A 26,587-nucleotide genomic window follows, 5' to 3' on the forward strand; every position below is an offset into this window, starting at 1 on the left:
GTGCAGGGCTGATATAGTTGTATTTGCTGTATGATGTACTTATGGGTAATATTTGTCACCGACAGTGCTGTGTGTACACAGTGTAAGTCAGTGTAGTGTTTAGAGTGTTTGTAATTGCTGTGGGAGTTGTGTGGCCACTGAGATGTGCAGTGTGGGAAAGCCTGTAGAATAGACATTCCAAGCACAGGCAGGTGCAGCGAGGGCGGCTCCTTTAAGGGGACCTGCTGGGATCTGTACCGGGTGTAAGGGAGAAGTTCACCGGAAGAAAGGAGAGTGAGATGGGAAGGGAATGTACAGGGGGGACAGGGAAGGTGAATTTGTGACAGAGAGAGATCTCGATGGGGAGGAAATGAGTGAGAGGGGTAGACAGTGATGTGGGTGGGACAGGCAGTCAGTACATGTTCTGGAGGAGGGTCTGAGAGGGAGGAGTGGGACAAGGCAATCACACAGGTCTCACACTGCAGGAGGTGACACGGATCTACACTAGGAAGAGATCAGCACCGGCCAGAGACTTCCTATTCACGCATGTGATTAAGTGGATTCTATTGGGATCAGGTTTAAACTAGCTCCCTGTTAGGATTCATCGGTCAAAACAAGGATCTGTGGACACAACTGGGATCAAGACGTCAAGATCAGATCTAGGACACAAATAAGACACTAAAGATTGGGGACAGGGGGTGAATCTGGGATCAGAAGGTTCAGAACTGGGACGAAGAGCCGATCATCTCCATTTCTCCCGATCAGCACCAGGGACAGAACCAGGACCGATCGTTGGATTAGGAGTTGTGTCCGGGTCGTGGAGAATAGAAGTGCCTGGCAGTGATTATGGGTCAGGGTGCAGTCTTTCTCATTTTAGGACTATGCCTGTCGTGCTCCGGGTTTAATCTGGACACCCAGCTCCCGGTTATAAAGCAGGCGGGGGTACCAGGAGGGATGTTCGGGTTCTCAGTGACCATGCACCAGCAGAGTGAGGGGGAGACGCGGTACCTGTGAGTATCTCTATAAGTGGGGAACGTGTGTGCGAATATATAGCTGAAGTACCTGTGAGTATTTAGTATTTCTACATCAGTGATACAGGGGCATAGGTACATGTGAGTATTATGGCATCCAATACAGAAGTGTGTAATTGGGGGTTAAGAAGTATACCTGAATAACTACCTTACATTGAGTTTATGTATAAAAGGGGGTCAGAGATACATGCTAGGATTATGTAGGTAGGGGTACATGTGGATACCATGACTGGGTTTAAATATATATGACCGCACATAATATGATGTATGTGGTCTGTTACAGTAGTACTGATTTGGATATGTGCACTATAATGTAACATAATAAAGAGTATGTGCAATATGTTAATTATAGTTAATTGTGAGTAATCTGTTTAAAGTCTAAATGATAAGTAATATTTGAGGGGTAATTGGAATCTTGTCAGTAAACTTGGAACAGAACATCAGTTTATAGTACAAGGAGAACCATATGCTGTCATTATAGTCTGAGAGATGTGCAGCCATAGGAAAATGTAATACATTGCTATAATTTAGGGGGGGGGAATTATACTGTGATAATTATTGAGGCAGATCTTTGTGTAGTCTATGTCTGTGGATTGATTAATACAAGTATGATATCTAGAGGCGAGGGACATTAAAGAGTAAATGGAGTAAGAATTACACACTTGAAACAGACAATTGGCCAATTTCTGGGTAAACTGCTCCCTAGAAGACGTGAAAGGATCGATGGTAATGTACTGATTTATGATAAGGAGACATTGTTGGGAGATTAATATTCTGTGCTGTCCTGTAAGAGTTGAGCTGCCATGTTTCTACAACAACAGGGAAATGAGATGCTGACAGGAAGGGGTTAACCTGCAACACACTGCAGGTCCCTGGGCATATAGGAGCAATATTTTGCTGAACAACTAAAAGACCTTACTTTCTTCCCTTTTGTTCCTCACACCTGCAGATAAGAAAGTTTATAATCCCTGCAGGGCGGGGTGTGCAAATACTAAAGTACACTATCATAGCACACACTGAAACAGCAGTGCAATGCTGAGGTCTATACATTCACCTCACAGAACTTGCCTTGCTTCACAAATAGCACACAAATTCTTTTGAATTAACCTAGTGTGAATTTACAGGAAAACTAAAATAAGACATGGAAGTGAAATAAAATAGAGTCATCAGTAGCTTTGTTTTACTTAACTAGCAGTGGAGTAACAACTTTATTACAAACAAATGTATTACATTGTCATAGATCGTTTATAACAACCAACTTCAATACTAAAAAGAGTGAGGTATTAAACAGTACTAGGAATTTTGGGTAAAGATAGGCAAAGCCCTCTTTTTGTGCCCCTATTGGCCTGCCATGAATGTAAAACCGCATCTTTCTAACATCGATTCAGACAGAAGTACTGTCACTTCATGCCACATGGTACTGGCCGGATGCCCTGTTGGCTGTCAGTGACAGACCAAGGGCTTGTTGATAGGGCCAGGTCATTCAGTTTGTTTCTGGTCCTTGTGGTCTGCGGTGTTCAAATTGAATGCCAAGGCACTTCCCCAGGTTTCTTTGCATATCAGTAGCGTGAGGGGCAGAATTCATTCACTCACCCTCCAGCAGATAGGCAGATTTCAGATTGTAAAATATATTTAGACTACTACTAGTCACTGATATAATAGTGAAGTGCTCCTCTAGTATTGTACTATATAGAATCTGACTATATGCCCAACAGACAATGGAAAAGAATACTCCACAGCATTGATGCTAATGGGTACACTCTTTTACTAAATTCACAAAAAACATTCTTCTTGTCTGTGGCTCAGTTATTTTCAAAACTGATAGGATCATTTAGCATGTTTGTAAGCTGACCACTCTCGTCCTGTCTGTGCACTCATACAGGCTGTGGCCTGCTTAAAGTTATCTGGTAGGTCAACCCGTGTCAAACGGCTATATCTTGTATAACATCTTACAGCAAGGACTTTGGAGCAGTGCAGAGTATTAGTGATAATAGTTAGCACAGTATGGTACATATAAGGTGAGTATAGCTAGTGCTTTACTATTGAAAAAGCTACTCTAGAAATGGAGGTGGGAAAGGAAAATTAAAATAAATTAAGCCGTGAACCCCTTTAAAAATTAACATAGTTCAGTTCACTGGAACCAATTTTTATAATTACAGAGTATAACTTTTTCTTAAAGGAATAATTTTATTTTACTCCAGCTACTCTACCTCTGGCCTATTGGCAGATTCCTGTCCTCTGTGACCTCTGATTTCTTCCCATATATTTGATAATGGTTGGGGCCCCTCAGTATATCCTATTTGCCAGTGGGCCTCTGCGGTTTCACAAATTGCAGGAATATGTGGTTTCATGCGTGTAGGAGGAGAACTCAATACTGATGACATCACTGAACATTTCACACCGCCTCCAGATATTAATATTGTAAATGTATTCTCCCTGGAATAAAAACTGTACAATACCTGCCTGGCCTATCCTTTAGACAAGTGGCACACGCTTGTCTGACAGAGTGTGCTAATGACATCATCTGCCTCTAGGCATGCTGCATTAGCACACTGGAACGGTATATAGATGACATACGTGTGAGCATGGGGTGTGCCAGGGCACACCCTAATGTCAGGACCCCTCTCCTAACTCTTTTTTTTTTAAATTAAACTTGAGTGGATAGCCCTACATTGTGGCGCACAGAGTTAAAAATTTGCCAGAGAATAGCTGATCTCTTCCTCTTTGGTTCAGCAGCGGTGGGCGTGGGGCTTAGCACAGGAGTATTCAGTGGGGAACTGATGTATGATGCAGTGAGATGGTACCAATGATCACCTGACGTAAAAAATATCTACATAAAGAGAACGTTTAATAATGATGATATCCAATATTTACAAAACACCATCATTTTATACTCTGCTGTGCAATAAGTAAATGGTACTAAATCATTAAATGATGGCACAAAGTAAATCAAACTGTAAAATGGGCTCTCCTTTTATAATTAAATTAAAACCAAATAACAAAGTGATTTTTAAATTTGCGCTGATTAAAAAAATGATGTAACCCTTTAATGCACCATTGATGCAGTTGTCTTCATCGTGTGCACGATCCTTATTATTTTATAACTCTTTGTTTTTAAATTTTGAGCTTCTATCTAATGACTATTTGCCTTTTGCTATAAACCTAAAATATTGGCCCTTGCACAATGATAATGTGTACAGTAGGGCATGATGAAATAGAGCAACTGGTCCTTACATATAATAAATAATACAATATCTAGGGATAGTCCCAGTTTTTAAAGAATCTTCCCTTTAAATGTTTGTCCCTATCTTTCTATATTGACCAACTATATATTGCAATTCATCTTTCCAGTATATAAGTTACAGTCCTCACTATCTCTTTCTTTGGGCCTTGTATTTAACATCCATTAAATATGTGCATTTAAAATAAAAAAATACATTAAAACTATGTTAATTGAACTTGTCATAATTAATGCGTACTTCCCAACATTGTAAATGTGTAAATTGGGAAGTGTGTATGCCCAGAGCAGAAGAGGGCTTGATCCTGCTAATTTTGATGCAGTGTCACGTCCCCTAAGCGTGTACCTAGTGCTTCTGTAGCTCCAGGCTGCCCCCAAACTTCCTCCCCTTAAAAGACCCCTTGCATTGTCTAGCACGCCAGTGCGCAATACACCCTCTTGGCGCAATGAGCGGGACACACCTCCCAACAGTCCCGGCAATCAAGACAGCCGGTCAAGTCCCCTAAAATCAGGACTGTCCAGTGTAAAGCATGGTAGTTTGGAGTTATGGGTGTTATAGTGCACCATGATCAATCTAAACTGCGCCGCCTGGGATATGGTTAAATGCACTAGAAAGTGTCCCTGCAACTTGTCTGCAGCTATGCACAAGGCTGCAGGCAGCAGATAGCAGATAAGCTTATATGGTTCTGATAGCATTGTACTGTGTTTCAAAAATATCTGTGACTAAAGAATCAAAGTTTACAGGTAAATTATGAGTATAGGTTAAAGATTATAAATATAACACATTTTTAATGCGTATACCCATTAATTTGTTTTGAGCCGTCATAAAGAGTTGTACGTCCCATGTGTCCAGTACAAAGGTAGAAAGTTTCCTCTTCTATGTTTACCTGTATCAGTATGGGTGTGGAGCATGTAGTATGTGTATAGGTGTGTGTGTCTAAGCCCAACTTCCTATTACACATTCCATGGATTCTTTCAGTGCTCAGAGCACCTCCCTGCTGCACATACCTCATTTCTTTTGCAAATCTGTAGCCTGGAGGGGCAGAATTCATTCATTCGCCCCTCCAGCAGTAGAAAATAATGCCAGAGAGGCCACATCATGTACAGAATGAGGCTTCCGGCTGCTGCGTGCTGTTCCTTGTGAACAGCAGTGCCAGAATACATTGTACTTCTAAGAAGATCAAGCACCATTGCTTCTATGCACTTGTAGAAATAAATACTGCTTCTTGCATTTGTCTAATTGATATTTCAAAGAGGATTAAAAAGTGAATCTGACTTAATTATCCATGTTTGTTATAGAATGTTTGCAACTTTTACCAGTAGTTTCAGATGAGTCAAAAATTCCAGTGGACGAGTAAAAACCTGCACTCCACTCTATGTGTAAATGGAAATCAAGTGAATTCTATCCTCTGTACAGCTTGTAAGACTCATTCACAATCTCGGTTGTGCCAGAGTGTTAAATTACACAGTACCACAAAACTAGCTCCCTCGCTCCTATATTGTGTACAAAGACCCAGATCTGTTCTTGGGCAGCAAATTCCACCTTGTCCTGGTAGTCCAGGGTTGTATAAAATAATGTAGGAGTCAGGAACCAGTATATAATCTTTTTAGTAGGAGTTAGGAGCCAGCGTTCACTGTTTAAGAACACTGGCTACCTGGCAACTGCTATTTTTAATTTTAAATAATTATATTATATATATTGAAAATACTCCTTGGATATTGTATTCCTTTAATGGTTGCTTATGACATGACAGTATAAAACCACAAATATGTGTAATTTTTTTTATGTTGACACATTTATGTAATGAGATTATATATGTATATTTTCATTTTGATACGATTTTGCACTACTGATTCCATTTACTGTCTTATTGTTGTTGTTATTGTTGTTCACTGTTGTGCTTATCTTGTAAAGCTGTAGTTCTCTCACTGGGGACCCCCTCAATCACAATTTTACTGCCTTGTTAGACAATAGAAGGTTTATAGAATATATATTGAAAGAATATCATAAAGCTGGGTACACACTACAGGAAATTACTGCAGATGCGATTTCTGTAACGATTTCACCAACGACTGAAAGTCCCGATGATCATGCAGCTTCATGTGTACACACCTACAGGATTTACTGCCAGATCTGAGAACCAGGGGCGCACGCAGGGGGGGTTTCTTAGTCTCCAGAAACCCCCCCCCCCACCTCCTCCGCGGATCACAGCTGGCAAAAGCATGTTTTTAAACATGCAAAACATTTTTTCTATTACAGCCCCGCCGCAACGCTTCTGTCACAGCGCCGCGGCTGCTGTATTACTCACGTTCGCAAGAAGGAGCTGCTGAGCATGCGCGAGCGCAGCAGCTCCTCCCTTGAATACCCAGCATCACCCATCCTGGCTTCCCTGGGGCACGGGCAATCTCCATTGATAAATAATAAAAGATTTTATGATACTGGCCACAATCAATATGATGTACTGTTTTATTAAAAGACCAAAGACTCCATTTCTGGGCAGCCTGCAGGGTATGCAGAGCTGTGTTATTGTATATAAATATTGTATTATAGGATTAAAAAAGTAGAGGATTCCTCTACTTTTTTAATCCTATAATACAATATTTATATACAATAACACAGCTCTGCATACCCTGCAGGCTGCCCAGAAATGGAGTCTTTGGTCACAAATAAAAAGAACTACATCAGATTGATTGTGGCCAGTATCTGATTTCACCTTGTAACCCAATTACAAATATATATATATATATATATATATATATATATATATATATATATATATATATATATATAGTCCAAACTTGTGTCATGTTATAAATGTTTGTTATTTATTTTTTTTGTTCGTTTTTTTCATGTACATTAGCAATGTTATTTTTAATGTGTGTTATGCTATTTTGATGTGCGGTATCAGTGTTAGTTTTAGGGGCATATTCGATTGTTAGCGAGTTCGCTGAAATACTCGCGCTCCAAAAATATTACCGTTAATACGGTAATGTCTCACTGAATTTCAGCTCGCGGCTCCCTGAGCTGCGAGCTGAAATCCAGCGCGTAAATTACCGTATTAACGGTAATATTTTTGGAGCGCGAGTATTTCAGCAAACTCGCTAACAATCGAATATGCCCCTTAATGTGGAGTATCATTGCTAGTTTTAATGTGTGTTATCAATGCTATTTTGATGTGCGGTATCAGTGTTAGTTTTAATGTGGAGTATCATTGCTAGTTTTAGTGTGTGTTATCAATGCTATTTTGATGTGCGGTTTCATTGTTAGTTTTAATGTGGAGTATCATTGCTAGTTTTAATGTGTGTTATCAATGCTGTTATCTTATTGTGGCGCTTTATTTTTTAAGTTGTATTTTTGCTTTGTTCAAAATTCAACTATTTGGAAACCCCCCCTTAAAAATCCTGCGTTTGCCCCTGAGAACTGCATATCTCATAACCATCTCCTGAAATGATTGTGACTCTGTACACTCTACAGATATCTGCCTACACTGCTAGTCACACAATTGTGGCATACACAATTCCACATTTGCTCGACATCATTGATCGTGATTTTTAGGACATTTAAAAAAAACAAACAAATCAAACTAAGCGATGTGCTTTGTAAAAACATTATCGTGGGAACGTACACACTAATACAATATCTGACCAGACGGTTGTTTATGGTGTGGTCTGCGCGATAACAGTAGCATTAGTGTGTACCCAGCTTTACTTCTGCCCACATTCTCTGCTATCTCAGATGATGCAGGATAATCATATAATCATTCAGATAGATATTGTGGCCATAGACCTGGGCACAAACAAACCCAATCTGGTCCTGATGTCATACAGTTTGACCGCCCATGTTCCTGGCCAACTTAACTCGACATCTTATTTTTGCAACATTGTGTATAGGCCCAATATTTTAAGGAGATGTCAACCCAGAGTCTTTTCCTAACTAGGAATTGTTCCTTCGTGGCAGAAAGGACATGGTCCCACTCAACACTGTGGGCTTTTCCAGGAGTCTCTTATAGCAGAGTGGAAAAAGTAATCATGTTGAAGAAGGTGGTTTCCGATTTGGCAAGTGTCGCAGTCATCTAGTTCCATACTGTCCCCACTAACATCGATCATTCAACACTTTTTGAATTGTTCTATGGAGCTCCACTCCTCCCGACACTTGGAGGACACAACACCGCTACTGTTATTTTTAGTACCACGTGGATGGCGCCACTTATTTGCAAGGAGATTGCAGTAGGCTCGAGCTACAGCACTAATGCGAAAAGTGGACAAAAGATTTTAGCTAATTTTTAAGTTACTGTTCTGTTCATGTCACAACTATAGTAGAGATTCAATTTAAAAATTTATATAGTTCACCTGCAATGATTGTTTTCTTGGAACCAGTTAAGTTAACAAGTTACTTTAGTACAAGTTATTTCCTCTTAACTCATTATTTCCATTCTACATTAGGGAATGTGAACGTGTGAGCTGTGCCTACTCCAAGGTTGTACAGCCAGTAATTTAATTTAATATTTCTTATCATTTGAAAAGTTGTGGCCAAATAAGACTAAACCCCCAATCTGCCAAGCTACGCTCTTACCAGATCAAACTGCACCCCTATTTTGCAAAGTCATGGTCTATTACTATTGGCCACACCTCTTTATGGTCTGAAATTAGTGACGATGCAAATAAAAGCCGGGCTAGCTGAAGGTATGCAGCAAAATATGAAACTGTACTAACCACTCATCAGATGCAGACTTTATACAGTCATTTAACTGGGCTCAAATCTAGGGAATGTGCAGCATCTTTTATATATGGCTGATGTAAATAATGATAGATGCATATCAAAATTTCACAAGACTGCAGAGTGGTACTTAAAGTACAATCCTCAGTGGTGTCACTAGTGACTGCGAATCTGAGTAGGTGCTAGGTACACTTTAAATATTAAAAAATATACTTTTCATGCGTTAATTGAAAAAAAAACCTTTACCAATGTTCATTTTCTGATACAAATGATCTTAAAACACTTATTGCTGTATGAACCCTCACACTTTGACAGTATTTTGGGACATGCAGTAGCCCATTTAAAAATATTTTTGTGCAATTAATTTCTAGCGTGCATTCCCTGTATGGTGGAGTGTATAGGAAACACATGTGAAGTATATGAATTCAGAACTACTTAAAAAATTGGAGGGGAGGTAAGGTGGCAAATGCAGGAGAGGACATCATCATCGTCATCATCATCAACTATATAGCGTCACTAATCCCGCAGCGATGTACAGAGAACTCACTTCAGTCCCTGCCCCATTGGAGCTTACAGTCTAAATCCCCTAACATACACCTAACACCTACACACACAGAGACCAAGGGCAATTTAATAGCAGCCAATTAACCTACTAGTATGTTTTTGGCGTGTGGGAGGAAACCGGAGCACCCGGAGGAAACCCACGCAAACACGGGGAGAGGGGACATGGTGGCGCTATTGTGACTCCATCGCTCCGTCCCCTACTGTGTAATGCTGCGATTCGCGGCAGTGGGCGGGGCTACGATGACATGAAATGCGTCAGGCAGCCCTGCCTATGCCCACTTCAATAATGCATTCATTCCAGGAAAGTAAGCATGTATACATTATTTATTATAATTTATTTATAAGTACTGATCATATTACACATCAGTCCCTGCTCGATTGAAGCTTACAATCTAAAATCCCTGCCACACATACACACAAGAACTAGGGTTAATTTTGTTAGAATTAACCTACCATTATGTTATTGGACTGTGGGAGGAAACGGGAACACCCGGAGGAATCCCATGCAATCACGGGGAGAACACACAAACCAGTTTAAAGACACTCTAACAGCACATATTTACTATGCAAAGTATCTGTAAAGATAAGTGTACACAGAAGTTATAAATAATTGTAAATAATAGTTATAAATAGCAACACATGATTACTGGCACTCGGTAACCTAATTGAGGAACATTCAATTTCAAATAAATCAGGATTTGTCCATATCAAGGGGGCTTGTACTTGTATATCTGTGAATGCCATGTCTTGTTTTTTATGTTAACTTACAATCCTGTGAAATGTAGCTGGGTTTTTCCTGGTTATTGTTACTGGAAAGGTCAAACACACCTTCCCATAGCTGAAGAGTCTCCTGCAGAGTTCCTATTGATTATCTTAGCAGGGCAGAGCTGTGAATTAAAAAAAATCATTATCTGTTTTTATACACAAATCCCTGGCACCATGTGACTTTTATATATTCCTCCAGTGACAGTTGTTGGCAGTCTATAGGTTTAGCCATCTGAAGACTGGCAACTTACAAAAGTGGGTAACCGGGTAATGTTGCCCAGTCAGCTATTTAAATCTCAGCACATATGAAATGCATATATGTTATGTCTGCTATGATATTAGCATGGATGTATGCTGCTTAGTAATAATTGCAGGCATTGGAAACAATACACAACACTCCACATACACCATAATTGCAAACTCTCCCGGAATGTCCGGGAGACTCACTACATCCGGGTAGGTCTCCCGGACTCCCAGGAGAGCAGGCAAGTATCCCGCATACTTGAATTTACTTGCCATAATGACGCAATTCGAAGTGAATCGCATCATTGTGGCCCCGCCCCCCCGGGCCCAAAATGACGCGATTTGCAGCGCTCCGCCCCCTTCCGCCCTCCAACCACGCCCCCTGCCCGAGATCTCCCGGAATTAACTATGCAAAGGTTGGCAAGTATGACATACAATGGTTATAATATTCTCCTAGAACCAGTACCCATTAGGCCTTGTTCACATGTAGCACTTGTAGCACACACAGTGACGTTTGTGTGTGATCAGATCACTCTGACTCTGACTTGTTGCATATTGTGTTATATATGCTGATTACCTTAGAATAATCTTTACATATGTATTTAGCATCCGTATTGCTTGCAAACAGTCACTGTATATCCCCCCTCCCCCCAGTCCTACGGCTGTCTCTGTAGCCTGCAGCTCCTGTCTACTCTTCTCCTGCTGGAACATGTAATGAAAGGGGGAGGTTGGAGCGGTCACTGACGACATTGTTAGACTTCACTCAGCTCACTTATCTTAATTTCAGAGGTCATTGTGAGTTTGTAATATAAATGTGCTTCAGATATTTGTGTGCATTGGGGAGTACTGCAGGTTACTACTGCTTTTTGCCAGTGGTGCATTTATACTTTGGGTACATATTGTGGTTCTACTGTCTACGTCTGACTGTAGTGCCCTGTTATATGCTTACCACCTCAGGATGGCGATAGCAGAAAATAATGAAATGAAACAATGCTTTATTATTTAAATAAAGCATTTTCCTAAGGTAAATATTTTTAGATGAATATTTTTTTATAAATATTTTATACATTTTGTTTTTCTTTTTTTATAAACTTTTTTTTTTCTTAGGGGCATATTCAATCGTCGGCGGAAACGGCGAAAATCTCGTGGCGTGCACACTATTATCGTTATTACGGTAATAGTGCATGTAAAAAACGTTATTACGGTAGTTGTCTCGCTGGATTTCAGCTCGCAGCTCCAGTGAGAAAACTACCGTAATAACGTTTTTTTCCGCGCACTGTTACCGGTTCCGCCGACAATTGAATATGCCCCTAAGTGTGAAAATAGGTTGGCTTTTGAATTGGGGGCCTATTTATGAACCTCCGAAGAGGTATAAATCCCTTGAAAACTGCAGTTTTCGGCAGATTATCACATTACCAAGTAACAAGGCTATTTATTATCGTAGGATCGCAGTAGATATCTCTGATTTCTGCTGTGGTCCCAACCATTGCTAATCCAGTCCTCATAGGTGTCTATGGGGAGTGTGATTATGCCCTGTTTATTGACCCCTTCAGCTAACGCCATTCTATCCTATGGGGAGAGCATCGCAAGAGAGAGGTCTTTGGATCCTTTGCTTGCAGGTTTCGTGCTTATCATCATCGCATATTATGCTTGTATTCAGGGCCGGATTAACGGAATGGAGGCCCCTGGGCTAAGGGGGCCCCCATTCCCCCGTGAGGCCCCCCCGTTAGCAGACTGGCCCCCCTGTTAGCTGACCGCCCCCCCCCCCCCCCCAAGCGCTTACCTTCTCCTGTCACTGCAGTCCTCCTTCCGCAGCGCGCTGTAATCTGCTTACTGAGGAGATCTCGTGACACTCTCGCGAGATCTCCTCAGTAAGGAGATTACTGAGTGCCGGTGAAGGAGGACTGCAGTGACAGAGCTCAGCATTGATCGGGCCGGGGGCGCCCCCGCCCCTGTCCCGATAAATAATTCTGCTAAACTCTGTCAAGGGCCCCCTGGATGTCCGAGGCCCCTGGGCTGTAGCCCAGTTAGACCTCTGGGTTAATCCGGCCCTGCTTGTACTATAGATTATTTGCCAGGACAGGCTCCTATTGAAGCCACTGTTCCGTCTAATTAATTTTAATAAATTGTCACTCTAATTAGTTTCTTATCATTGAGATAAGAAATTATAATTAACATGAGCAATATGCGATGGGTCATAAATAGACCTTTGGTGTATTAAAGAGAGCCACATTCTGGAAGAACCACATTTCATAATTTGAATACAATGAACTTAAGGTAACGCTATCAGCTTAAAATCAAGTTATAAATACATGCACAGATAAAAAAAATACCTGAGGACAGCTGTAACAAGCAATGATTGCTTAAGTCTTTAGGCTGGGTACATACTGGAGAATTTTCTGACTTATCTGTTATCTACAACGATTGTACCTATGACTGAAGGTCCGACCGGTCGGACGATTCATGGATACACACTACACATGATTTACCTGCAGATCTGTGCACTTCATCCGGTCCTCTAATCGTTTAGAGAATGACAGTATAATATGCATTCATTCATTCCTGTCACACTGATTAACCGCCTTGTTATAGCTATCCACATGTCATAATGAATTTCGTTAGCTTCTGGGACCTCCAGTGTGTACCTACCCTCAGTAAGAGACTTTCATTATCTTATGCTGGGTACACAATACAGAAAATCTCTCCCGGTGTGATATCGTTAACGATTTTACCAATGACTGAAAGTCCCGATCAGCATGCTGGTTCATGTGTACACACTATACACTTTTACAAGATTTACCTTCAGATCTGTGCTCTTCATCTGTCATAACCATCGGCTGAAAAGATCCTGGCTCTGTAAACTCTATGGAGACTTACACTGCTGGCTGTGAGTGCATACACACTGCAGAACTGACACAACATTGTTCCATTGTTTATAGAGATTTTTAGTCAGTTTATAAAAGCCAAATCAAACGATACTATGCTTTGGTATGATAAGACATGTTCGTTGGAGCGTACTCACTAATGCGATGTCGGACCTAACAGTTTATCGTGTGATTGGCATGGTAATCGGGTGAAAAACCTGTAATGTGTACCCAGCCTTAGAATAAGAGTTCAAATAAGATCTAGTTATGGATAGGTACATTTATTTGTTCAATGTGATGCAAATAAAGAGAAAACATTTTGTATCAGTGTGGTCCTTAGACAAGAAGTAATGCAATATCTCTCATTTACATATATGCTGAGGTTGTTGTTTCTTCTAATGAAGATGTAGCTGGGAATCAAACTTCACTGGTGGGCCAGTCATATGTCCCCTGAGGAAGTCTGTGCATTGTGCGAAACATGGAGGAAATCAGCAGCGCGCCATCCAGCGCTTCAAGGACTCACTAAAAGCCCACTCCCAAACGATGCCTCACCAGTAATATTGCGTCCCGGCAACAGCAGTGGGATTGTCCTGCCTAAATCTTATTCACACATCATTACATAATCGGGTTTGCTCATAAATTTATCACTATGTCCCTGATTTTGGCGGTGAGTGATTTTTTTAAGTCTAGTATCACCGCCATTTATCAAAGAAACATTGGTGAGGCAGCTGAGTATCGCATCTGTCCCCGCGATACTGGACAGTAAGAGATAACTTACCGTTTCACCGCGCCAGTTTCCTTAGTTGTGCATGCACAACAATACTTTAAATAAGCGAAAGCCAGTGAAACTTACCGCTGGCAGAATCCTTTCATGTGTCTAGCTCATCAATAGCAAGCCCTGTTAAGAGTGAAAACACCTGTTTTCACCAGCCATCAGTTATTACATGCAAATTGTATTTTATATTACATATTTATATTCCAGCCTGAATAAAATTATTTATTGCATCAATAAAGATTTTTCTTCAGTTTCTCTTTCACCATCCAAAGATGGCTTTAACTGAACTGGTATCACGGAGGTACTTGTACAAATAAATGTTTGATAAATAGGCTTTTGATTGGTTCCTGCAATTTGTCCCCTTATCCTCCAATTTCTGGAAAGTGACCTCAATAATCCCACAATTATCAAAGAAATTTAAAGAGATCAGCATGGTGATATTTGAGAATTCTATAATCATGTATTAAGTCATTCTCCCATAACTCCATCTTATTCTACAATTTTCTGAAGATTCTGGATACTGTTAGGTTTGCCAGATCAATCATTTAAAACATGGAATAAAAAACACACATGCCGCATGGCTGCACTGTAATAATACATACACATGCTGCATACCTGTCATTTTTACTATGCAAATGTGCATCATGTGTAAACATTATTGCCTCCATAGGTACTGTTGCATCTCCCCCTCCTCTTGCCTGTCACATAGAGATCCATGGCCCTGATAATCTGTATATTAGAAATCCAAGTAAGAAGAATATTCTACCAGTAATATTAAAAAATCATTGTGGGATTTTTTTGTATATTGGCAGGTGTATATAATAGTTACCTACTCACCTGGAATGTTAGCAAAACTCCTGGATTAGGGTGAGACCAAATCTACCGTGGAAATGCCTTACCTGCCTTAAGGTGGGCAGGGATATGACATGATTGTGCCATCGAGTCTCGTAACCTGAGAGAACAAGTGGGCAGCGGTGTGATGCCACAAATTCAGGTCATCATATGTTGCCCACTTATCATAAACTCGAAACCCAACCACCTCTGTTCATAGCTACTAGAAGCAAGTTGTGAAGCATGGTTTATATCAGAGAGAGTTTTGGGGTCTGGGGTAAGAAAGACCTGACACCCTCTTGCACTCCACTGTAACAAAGTTAACCTAAAATATTAATTTCCCTGCACCACATCCACTTTCAGCTTTGCCACCAGGTGGTTTAACCCCCTCCCACAGTCCTAGTTATGGCACTGGTTTATATATAGGATAGGCCCAGCTATTCTCTATGTGGCTTATCCATAAATCCAGACCTGCTTAAAATCCAATATTTTAACTGGTTTGTGAATTTAATTTCATTTTTGAAATTGATATTTGGTGTAATGTAAAGTAATCATATAATATAAATTTGTGTTTTCTGATACAAAATCAATTTTGTAAATTAGATTTTGTGCCACTAAATTTCATCAACAACGCCACAATTTTTTTTATTACACTATCTATTTTTTAACACACAGTTGATTTTTTGGCATAGATTTGTAACACACTAAATAGATTTTGTTGTACAAATCAGTGGTGAAAGTGGGGTTGTATATAGTGATATGCCATACCCCCACTTCTCTTACTGAATTCATTGTAGAACTATCACATTCCATTCACTTACATTCCCATTTTTCATACCACCACATCTAAATTTCCATTCAGTCACTTCCAAATTTCCACTTCAAGCACTGGTACACATGCTCTTTTATACCATTGAAAATTATTTTGTGTTAGAAATTCTAATAGCCAAGACGGTAGAAGTGTGAGTGGAGATCTGTGCCTACACAGTTTATCATCTGTCTGTACTGTTATCTAGGTGTAAAGCAGTATAAAGCACTGGATAGTACTTGTATATATGTCATATTTTATTTAATGGGGATTAATGGTCTTGCTTTCTGCATTGCTATCATGTTGTTGTAATTATTTAAGTGTGGCTTGGCACCCATTAGTTGTTTATACATGCCATTCATAAGGCTGGCAATGCTATATTTGCATGCAATATGTACCTGCCAGTTTTGACGTAGTATAGTGTGCGCAGTGGGGTTGTCCCTGCCTGCTCTGTGTATTGGTTTCTTATTGTAGTGTTGCATGTCATTGAAGCTTGGCATAGCACCCATGTGCCCTGACTGTGCTCGTCATTGTGCTGAAGCTTGTTTGCATGAATGAATGTTGGCACTGCCGGCTATGTGTCATTTAGGGTGTGGTGTGGGGAGTGTTATCTTCAGCTTCCTCTGAATCACCCCAGGCATTCCAGGCAGGTAGTCTCTGCTTAGTCACCGGAAAGTCTCTTACCGTTACCCACCAATCGGACCATTGACCTATTAAGCTCTAGTGAAGTGGTCCTAATTGTACTGCAGAATATCATGTAATTACTACCAGCAAATCACCTGCATCATTAGTCCCAGGACAGCAAAAGGTGTTTTAAGGCAAACATTCAATTAATTCTGTTATGATACCAAACCAGATGTAATACTTGTCTCCTCCGTTCACCAGACATTAACCCCCTCAGGCCCTTAATGTTTTCCCAAGACTATGAACATTTGCAGCATCTGCTGGAAGGTAGACCACATGAAAGCAACCTGTGGCTCTCCAGCTGTGTTTAAACTACAAGTCCCAGCATGCCTTAAGCCAGTCTCATATGTAGAGCTTTGTCATCATGACACCCCCCTTTTTAGTAGATAATGGATGAGTGTGGTTATAGTTTTCAGGTATGCTGGCCAAGCATACTCCTATACTGCTCATTTGCTGACTAAAACCAGACAACCTTAATCTAAACACTTCGTCAGGATGCTGGGGAGAGAAGGCACGAGGGGGAGGAAGTAAAGCCAGGAGGAATGAGAAATGGAGGGGGGCTAGTAATAAATTAAAACTTAGAGGAAAGACTATATAACGTGGCTGCATAAATGTTATTTTTAATAGTTTCCGGGTAATACAGTCCATGTGAATCTTACATTTTTGCCATATTTTATTGTAAATTGGCAGGCATGAGTGAAGCTGCCATGTAGCCTAGAGTATTGCCATGGTTGTGGACCCACTGGTTGGGCCTGATGTGAGGCTGTGTCCTTAATGGAACACACCAAGGGGTATATTTACTAAACTGCGGGTTTGAAAAAGTTGAGATGTTGCCTATAGCAACCAATCAGATTCTAGCTGTCATTTTGTAGAATATACTAAATAAATGATAACTAGAATCTGATTGGTTGCTATAGCAGCATCTTCACTTTTTCAAACCTGCAGTTTAGTAAATATATCTCCAAATCTAAGATACTAAAAACCTGATATAAATAGTCCTGGTAAACTCCGAAAACATTTACATATTTTGCATATTTAATTTATGCTTTGTGGGGGATTACACATTTGTGAATGTTATTCATAGATTTATTTTCATATAAGGCAACTTGATTTTATGTTTACTGCCCTTTCATATGCATGCTTTCTTTGCCTAAAGAGGAACTCCAGTCAACCCTAATAAACATAATTAAATTCATAACACTATTTAGAAAGGAATGTTTTTTTGTTTTTGTAACAAGCTCTAAATATATATTTAATATAGTTCCTGTCAGCCCCTTTCGCAGTACACCAAATTTCAAATGGGGATGCAGTTGGAGGTTCAGGATAGAAGCTGATGTCTGTGCATAACTACTTCACTGTTCTTCTAAGTCCACCAGTCTTGGCATCTATTGCTGCTTATTGCCAGCTGAGGCGAGAGGACGACACATGAGTCTGTCGCGTGCCGCTGCCACACTGGGAGGGGCGTCGACAACCAATTTTTAGTTGGAAAAGCAGTTGTCAACCACTACAACAACTGAGCCTTCACAGGCCGGGAGGGAGGGCAAGTGGAAATGGATAAATAGTGCAACAATAGATAAAAATGGCGAACAAGCAATATATAGGTTTATATTTTAAAATTACTGGCAATGTGGTTTTTGGCCTGGAATTAGCTTTTATTTGTGCCAGCACAGAGGAATTTCATTCTTGACACAAGTTTGTGTTGTCCCTCTGTACTGGTTGCAGACAAACCTTATTATCAATTGTATTGTAAATGATCACCAACATAAAATATAAAATCATTATTATTATTTGTGTGCACACATATGTAGGTACATATCATGAAAGAACTGCTTTATATGTTAGATAGATATGCAGTGTCTATGTAGCAGTATTGTTTCCCTCTTATCAACTATTTCAGAGGGAGAATGGCCCACTGCTGTGTCATGTGATTTATACACAGGATATTTGTTCAGTATAGCAATAAAAACAACTAGTAATACCATTGGAAGACACTCCAGCCAGGTTGATAATTGACTAATAACAGAGAACAATGGCTTGTAATCTGCTGTATAGCAGCGGTAAATGCAATGTCAAACATATCACATATATATTTGTTATCAGTAACTCATTTGTAAAAAGCTGGTCTTGTATAATAAGATTCGTCCATTTCACCTTATCTAATAGAGCTCCATTAGTCTGGTTAGCCTATGACCGGCCTGCACAGGAAACTGCGTTTATACTCAGATGGATGCATTTCAATAGTTTTCAATGTCTATATTGATCGCTGTAGCTCCACCCATGCTTCAAATTTGGGCCAACTTTGTTGAAATCTTTCATGTACCAATCTTGCACCCAGTTTAAAATGGCCATAAAAGCATAGATGATGTTGGGCTATCTGGAAATCATAGTGGGTATGGCCAATCACGTGACTATCTTGTCCAATCAGTCAGAAATGAATGGACAGGATGGAAAAAGTGGTTAGATAATGACCACAGTAGCTCATGTCTGAGGTCACCATCTGGAATATGGAGGCTCCTTGCTCTCCTGTTAGCGTAAGTCACCCATGTCAGCTATTTCAAAGTGATATAAACGTGACAATAAACTATTTAAATAATATATCTTATGCAGAATAATACTGATATAGCTTTTCACATGTTCACCATAATCCAAGGTGACTTCTAATATCCGTAATAATTTACAGTAGGGAATTACATTATTCCTTATAATATGTAGGTTTTCCTAATAAAGGAAGAATTTGAAAAAAGGATTACATCAGGACGCCCTATCTATACAGATTTTATTTTAAAAAGTTTATACATATATGAACATTACTTGTACATTATATATGTTGTGTGACTCTATATAAAAATAATACAAATGTGTGTCATATTAAAAATAATAAAGATAAGTAGATTTTTGTAAAAATGTTCTCTCTGCAAATAACCTTTATTTTGTACCTTGTACAGGCTGCTTACGGGAGCTCCACAAGATGCAGCGCCTCCCAACGTGAAGGCCAACAGGACAGGGGCTCTCTATGCCTGTCCCATCACCGCCTCCAAATCAGACTGTTTCAGAGTCTCCATCGAACAGGAAAGTGAGTTTGGGAATCAGTCAACACCGACTTTCTACTATGCTCTTATTGTCAATTATAGCTGCAGTATCCGTAGGCTTCCATACAATGGGGTGTCTGAATATCACACAATGGGGTAAATGTATGATCCTCCGGATTCTTCAACTCCGGCGAGTTCAGCGTCTTCAGCGCTTAAATTTAAAGCGGCGCTGCCTTGTAAAGGGAGACTTCCCTTTACAAGGCAGCGCCACTTTAAATTTTAGCGCTGAAGACGCTGAACTCGCCGGACTTGAAGAATCCGGAGGATCATACATTTACCCCAATGTCTTGTTTTCATGTGGTTCTATGCTCCCCTTGTGGGAAAGGGCATTTGCTCTATTACCAGAACGTCCTAGATGGTGACATATGATAAGTTGTGAGGTGGCCACAAAGAATTAGATTCTACCTATGTCTATGAATGTCACTGAATGCCTTCACCTACCCCATTTTTAAACTGTTTCCCACAAGAGAGAGATATAGATAGGTCCTTTAAATGACTCTTTCAACTATGGCTTGTGTTGAATGTAAACCTATTGATCTGATTATTGGCCGGGCAATTGTAAAAATTCTCCCACCCAGCAAAAAAGACCAGGGCAAAAGGAGGCGACTGTAGAAAAAATGGAATAATGTGCTAAAAGTGTCTTAAAATCACTGCACAGGTAACTGCAGGAAAAAGGTGCAGCAACAAAAAATACCAGTGTTTAGTAATGTCCTTATCTGCTTTAGGAAGGGCATACAAAAGGTAGCTGCATTCTGTGGGGGCTAGGGAGGGGTTCATAACACATGGCCCCACCCTATCAATTATATTTAATGAGATTTCATACATAGGTGTAAGCTTGCGAGCAGGGCCTTCTCACCTCTTTGTTTTACCCAGTTTGTTTATTAGTTTACTATATTTGTCCCCAATTGTAAAGCGCTACGGAATATGTTGGCGCTATATAAATAAATGATGATGATGATGATAGGTGCAGTCACAGACTGGCTTCATAGGTCACCCCACTGTCTATAATATGGGAAATGTGCATCTCAGAAGTCTGTTGATTGAAACCGAGCGCCGATCATTAGGCATACCAATCATCCCGCCAACGTCTAACCACACTTCCATAGTAACAGGAGCGGCACAACCTGACGTGTGCTGTTCACTTCGGGAGGTGCTGGTTCCTGCGATAAGGGTAATTAACCATACTTCAGCTGTACAGCAAGGTACAGGAGAATTGTTTGCATAATTGTGTGGTGATAAAATACATTAGGCTTCATTAACTATGAAAAATGTGGACTTTTCTGCCATCACGATGATTTGTGCCTTTTTTAATCATGTAACAGACTTTAGCCAAAATACCAAAACAAGTTGTGCAGAAAGAGCAGCCAGTGTGTCTAATTACAGACATCAGCAGATGTAACACTTTCTGTAACATCTTGTATCAACAAGACAATTGTATCTATCAATTCATTTGTAGCCTATTTAGTAATAGTTTAAAAAGGAAGTTCACAGTTATTTTTTCATTCTTACTTCCTACAAAATATCTATATATGTAAGTTGTACTCATGTTTGAAAATATATTTGTGCTTCTACATCCCCTGCCTTTTTACATTTTCACTGTAGACAGAGTTGCTTTTTTTTAGCACTTTGTTGCAACAATGTAACAGTTCTCTGTAAAACAGTTAACCCTTATTGCTGCAGAGAAGCCTATAACTTTACATCTTTTTCAGTATTAAGGGGCAGATTCAGTTCGGTGCGATGCGTCCGCGGTAGACACGTCGCGTTCAAGTTTTTTTACAGAAATTTCCGCTCATTTTTCCACGTATACCATAGAGGCGCGCAGAAAAATGAGCGGAGATTTCTTAACATATGTGAGCCGGCAATGTGAGCAAATAAATACATTTTTGCAGGTCAGGAAATCAGGAAATATTGTTTAAAAATCACACTATTATTGTCCTGTTATTCAGTATGTACACACATAGGAATCCAGTTGCAGATAATGCAGCCAGTCTGTGGTCTAACGTTCAATACCGAGCTTAGAAAATCTTCATTTCCGGCTCCCTCTCATGTGTTTTCTCAGATTCACTTCAACCAAATTCCTTTGTAAAACTAGTAATTCTGATAATTACAGGGAAGTCATTTACATCAATTACAGAGGGCATCTGCAAATGAAGTAAAACCATGGTAAATAAGAAATTGTGTTATGACCATGTTGATATTTTGGGGATTTGTAACAGCCATCTCGCCACAGTAAAGGCAGACATGTTTTTTCAATGAACCAATATTCATTAGAATGACTCCTAATCATCAGTATCTAGTGACATGACTTAAGCACCAGTGAATTGATAGGCTGCCATAGAATTGGCTCACCCAACAAAACGGCTGTCTCCACTTAGTGTAGGAGATGTGTGTTCTTTTACATTAGGTGAACCAATTACCACTGCAGAATAATAACCGAAGCCCAAAATGGACAGTGAGACACAAGTTAGGTAAAAACAGACCCTATCAATAAAAATTTTTTTTTTTATGGTTTCTTATCCTTTAGATACTTGTTATGATTTACACACTTATTCTGTAGCCAAGTGCTACTTTAATTTCTGTAGTGTAAATATTACCTTATTATTGTTGTGTGTGGAATTTCATATATCAGGAGTCTGCACCCTGATGTGTTACAGCTGCTGGCAGACCTCGGTACAGCTCCCACATGTCTCCAGCCAGGGGGAGGCGAAGGATTGTAGTTTGGCATCTGGAGAGGAGCAGGTTGCAGCTGCCCTGTACAGCAAGCACTTTGTTCAAGATATACTACCATAGCAATTTTACAAATTGTTACTTGGTTGTGCATATTTGCAAGGAAAAGTAAACATACCCATGTAGCACATTTTAAATGGATATTTAACACATCACATGCCAGTAATTTCAATAGCATGCAATGCGTTCAATGTCAATATAAAGTTTGCTACTGCACTACAAGTAAATACATTTCCTTCAACAATTTGTATTGCCTGCGCTGGACAGAAAAAAAACATCATATTGTTTATGTTTTATTTTTTTCATTCTCCTTCCCACTTCAATCTCTCAGTGTGTGAACAATATGAGAGATAAAGTGATGTATATCGCCACTGGCATTCCTGGCACAAACATTTACTGAGTCTTACATATGTTTGATTTTGTTTTTGTCCATACAACAACAGTAATTTTGGTTCTCTTGAGCAAGTGGCAGGAGGTCAATATAACTAAAATTATAGGAGGGACGGAATTACAGACTATAGTGCGTGCCAGGCCATCCATTAAAAATGAATTTCCACACCCTTCACCCTGACCCATTCCAACCCTTCTCCCTATATCTAGGTTCGGGTGGGACGCATAGTAGATTGCAATTGCAGAATGGGACTTAGGCAACATGATGTGCGCTGTTTTGTAGAACTGCAAGAACCGGTATTTGATAACCGAAATGACACATTTCAAGTGGTGCCCGTATAATTAACAAGTAGCTTTTTTATCCACTAAACAGTTGAAATCTTATAAACTATTTTCTATGAGGCATCATACTAATATTTTTGTATTTGGAAAACAAAGGGTGTTATTTACTAACAAAGTATAAAATAACAAATGTATACTAACCCATGGAGATGAATCAGGCATTTGCTTTCTTTGAACCCATGCACAAAGCTGACTGGATGTAGACCACAAATTCTCTCCACACTCGTGAGACTGAGGGGGGAATTCAATTCCCCCTGAAGTACCACCGCGTTAAACGTATTACTGTTATTATGGTAATATTATCCCGGCCTTCTGCTCGCAGCTCAGGGAGCTGCGAGCAAAAAGCTGGTGTTAAAACTACTCTAATAACGGTAGTTACGCGCACTATTACTGTAATAAGGGTAATAGTGCGCCGGCAGCGTTACTTTTTCAACGCGGCCAATTGAATTTCCGCCAGTGTGTCTGTGTGTTGGAGGGGAGAGGTTAAATTCTGAAGCGACATACTGTGCGAGAGTGTAAAAACTTCATTAAATTACAATTTTCAGTTTTTCTCCTAAATTATCATTATTTATGGCTTATATTAATGATGAATAGGGAGATATTGGGACTGTCTTTATCACATATTTGTGTTTTTATGTTTGGCAAAGTGCACTTACAAATGTTCTTCTCCCCCAAAGAACAACTAAAGGTACTAAATCCATCCCATTAAACATATAGAACGAGACTCAATAACCGACAGCTCGTAGTGTATGCAAAAAGTGAGACCTTATGCAGAGATGAAACGGCTGAGTGTCCCTCCTTACAACAAGGAACACCCCAAAAATTAATCTCCACCCTTTATCTTATTTTAATCATCTCACTATGCATAGTTAAATCTGGTTCTTACACTGCTGCTCGAAACTAGGTGTATTAGTATGTCTGTTTGATACTAATTTGCTCCTCACAACTCCACCCATCTGCCAGTGCAAACTTTTTTCATCCTCTACAAACCTATGTGTATAAATCTAAGCACACTTGCATGTATTGAGCCACCAAAGAGGCTTTAATGTTGAGCTTTGTGCTTCATAATTGACCTCTATTGTCTACCATGTACTCAGGGCCGGATTAACCATAGGGCTAACTGGGCTACAGCCCAGGCGCCTATGGCATCCAGGGGGCCCTTCAAAGTGCTCAGCAGCAGTATTGATCGGTCGGGGGCATGGGCGCCCCCAGCCCGATCAGTGCTGCTGAGCACTTTCCCTGCAGTCCTTCCCTGGCGCGCTGTAGTCTCCTTACTGAGGAGATCTCGTGAGTCTCACTCTCACGAGATCTCCTTAGTAAAGAGCGTACAGCGCACCAGGGAAGGAGGTAAGTACTACCAAATTAGTGCCGTTTGTGGAAAAAGAAAAGATTCTCTGCTTTATACTCCATGTTCAAAGCTTTGGTGTCTTAATGCTGAAATGGGTGATATTTAATTTTCTTAGAAGAAAGGAGTGAAAACGATACATTTTCTATAGAAGTCTTGTGGGTTTTCTGTGTTCATTGGACAGCTAAAGAGATATCTTATCAATAAAAGATTCTATAATTTTGGGGACGTCTATGAAATCATTTCCTGGCACAGAAAATCAGACCCAATCTTGTCCACGACCTCAACTGTAGTTTGATATAAAGCTGTCAGTATGTGTTCCGAAAAAATGTAAAGAAAGCAAAATAGTTCTTTTGTTCCTCTAGACCTAATTACTAATTACGCGCCGGAGAAGGAGGTAAGTACCGCCGGGGGCGGGCAGCTCGGATCACGGGGGAGGGGGGGGCCCTCACGGGGGAATGGAGGCCCCCCTTAGCCCAGGGGCCTCCATTCCCTTAATCCGGCCCTGCATGTACTATGTTGCTCAAAGCTAATTTCAGATTGATTGCTATGCATTACTGCACACTTCTACGTTCCTAGTAATCCCCACAAAGTTTTGTATACTGCTGTATAAAGTAAGTGTACTTCTATGTCTAATACTTTGAGGGCAGCACGGTGGCATAGTGGTTAGCACTTCTACCTTACAGTACTGAGGTCATGAGTTCAATTCCCAACCATGGCCTTATCTGTGAGGAGCTTGTATGTTCTCCCCGTGTTTGCGTGGGTTTCCTCCAGGTGCTCCGGTTTCCTCCCACACTCCAAAAATATATTGGTAGGTTAATTGGCTGCTAACAAATTGACCCTAGTGTGTCTATCTGTGTGTATGTTAGGGAATTTAGACTGTAAGCCCCAATGGGGCAGGGACTGATGTGAATGAGTTCTCTGTACATCGCTGTGGAATTAGTGGCGCTATATAAATAAATGGTGATGATGATACATGCGTCTTTCGATTATTTGTGATAGTTTGGCCAATGGGTGGCATTGTTTCATTCGCCTCTATGCATATTTCATTTCACTAGAACAAATAATATGATAGCTACTATACCTATTTATAAAATAACAAAAAAGCTATTTACACAGGGAGTAAAAGCACAGGGCATCCTTATTCATGTTAACTCTGCAGGAATATTATACTGGCTTCCATCAAAGTAATTCACTTATGAATGGTAAGACACTTGGGGAAGGATTATCCTATTATTGGAATATTTTTAAGACTAACAGAATCAAACTCAATTTATGGCTGACTTGTAACTACAATGTGTATGCTGTTATTCTCTAAACAGGTCTGCCTGGTGCAAACATTATTGAGGATATGTGGCTGGGAGTGACAGTAGAGTCGCAAGGTCCTGGAGGTCGGGTTCTGGTGAGTTAATTTACTTTGCAGGCAATGTTTCTGGTCCCGCTTATGGAACCAATGGATCTAGGCACTGGACACTGTGATCCACTTGCCATCACCTCTGCTGTTACAGTTTGACAGCTTATTGTGTGCTTTGTATTATATACTGGCATTTCGGGGGGGGGGATGTATTGGTGCAAAATATGACTGGCAATGTGGATCTGCACATATTAATTAGATTAATTATTACTTCCAGTTTAGCCTGTGTTTTACCTAGCATTATAAATATAGCTAGGGGCAAATCTGAATTATTATGAGGCCCTGTATGCACCAGTCCCATAGGGTCGCTGGGTACCCTGCATTATTTTTCCTTTAAAATGTTCCTAATAGGCTGCTGAGTCCAGTCTTGGCCCCATGGACTAAAATTTGTCAGCCCTCCCCACAATGTGCCTATTTATATACTGTTGCTATATATCTTGTCTAAGAACATAACTATACTTCTGTACTAGTTATATAACTAGATTTCTAGTCCTCCAAAAGGTAGCAGTTTCCCCATAACCGTTCTATGGGGGGAATTCAATTCCCCCCGAATTAGCGAGGCGTTAAATGTAGTACCGTTATTACGGTAATTTTAACCCGGCTCCCTGAGCTGCGAGCAGAAAGCCATCGTTGAAACTACCGTAATAACGGTAATTAAGCGCATTATTACCGTAATAATGGTAATAATACGCAGGCAGCGTTACTTTTACCAGTAACGCGGCCAATTGAATTCCCCCCTACGTGTACATAGAATACTACTTAGGGATCCCCTTTCCGGTCA

At 40.2% G+C, this 26,587-nt stretch overlaps 1 protein-coding gene across 3 annotated transcripts in view; it reads left to right on the forward strand.

Moving 5' to 3' along the window:
• The first annotated feature begins 288 nt into the window (after positions 1–288).
• Positions 289–26,587, forward strand: part of ITGA3 (integrin subunit alpha 3) — a 63,709-nt gene continuing 37,410 nt past the window's right edge. For 2 of the 3 annotated variants that reach the window (XM_075177230.1, XM_075177232.1), the window contains exons 1-3: positions 289–989; positions 19,445–19,572; positions 25,715–25,794. In XM_075177230.1, coding sequence (XP_075033331.1) covers positions 826–989; positions 19,445–19,572; positions 25,715–25,794 — 372 coding nt within the window. In that variant the 5' untranslated portion in view covers positions 289–825. The remainder of the gene's footprint in view (positions 990–19,444; positions 19,573–25,714; positions 25,795–26,587) is intronic. The other variant, XM_075177231.1, reaches the window with a different exon arrangement.

Source organism: Mixophyes fleayi, chromosome 6 (assembly GCF_038048845.1).
Source record: "Mixophyes fleayi isolate aMixFle1 chromosome 6, aMixFle1.hap1, whole genome shotgun sequence".
Taxonomy (NCBI): Eukaryota; Metazoa; Chordata; class Amphibia; order Anura; family Limnodynastidae; genus Mixophyes; species Mixophyes fleayi.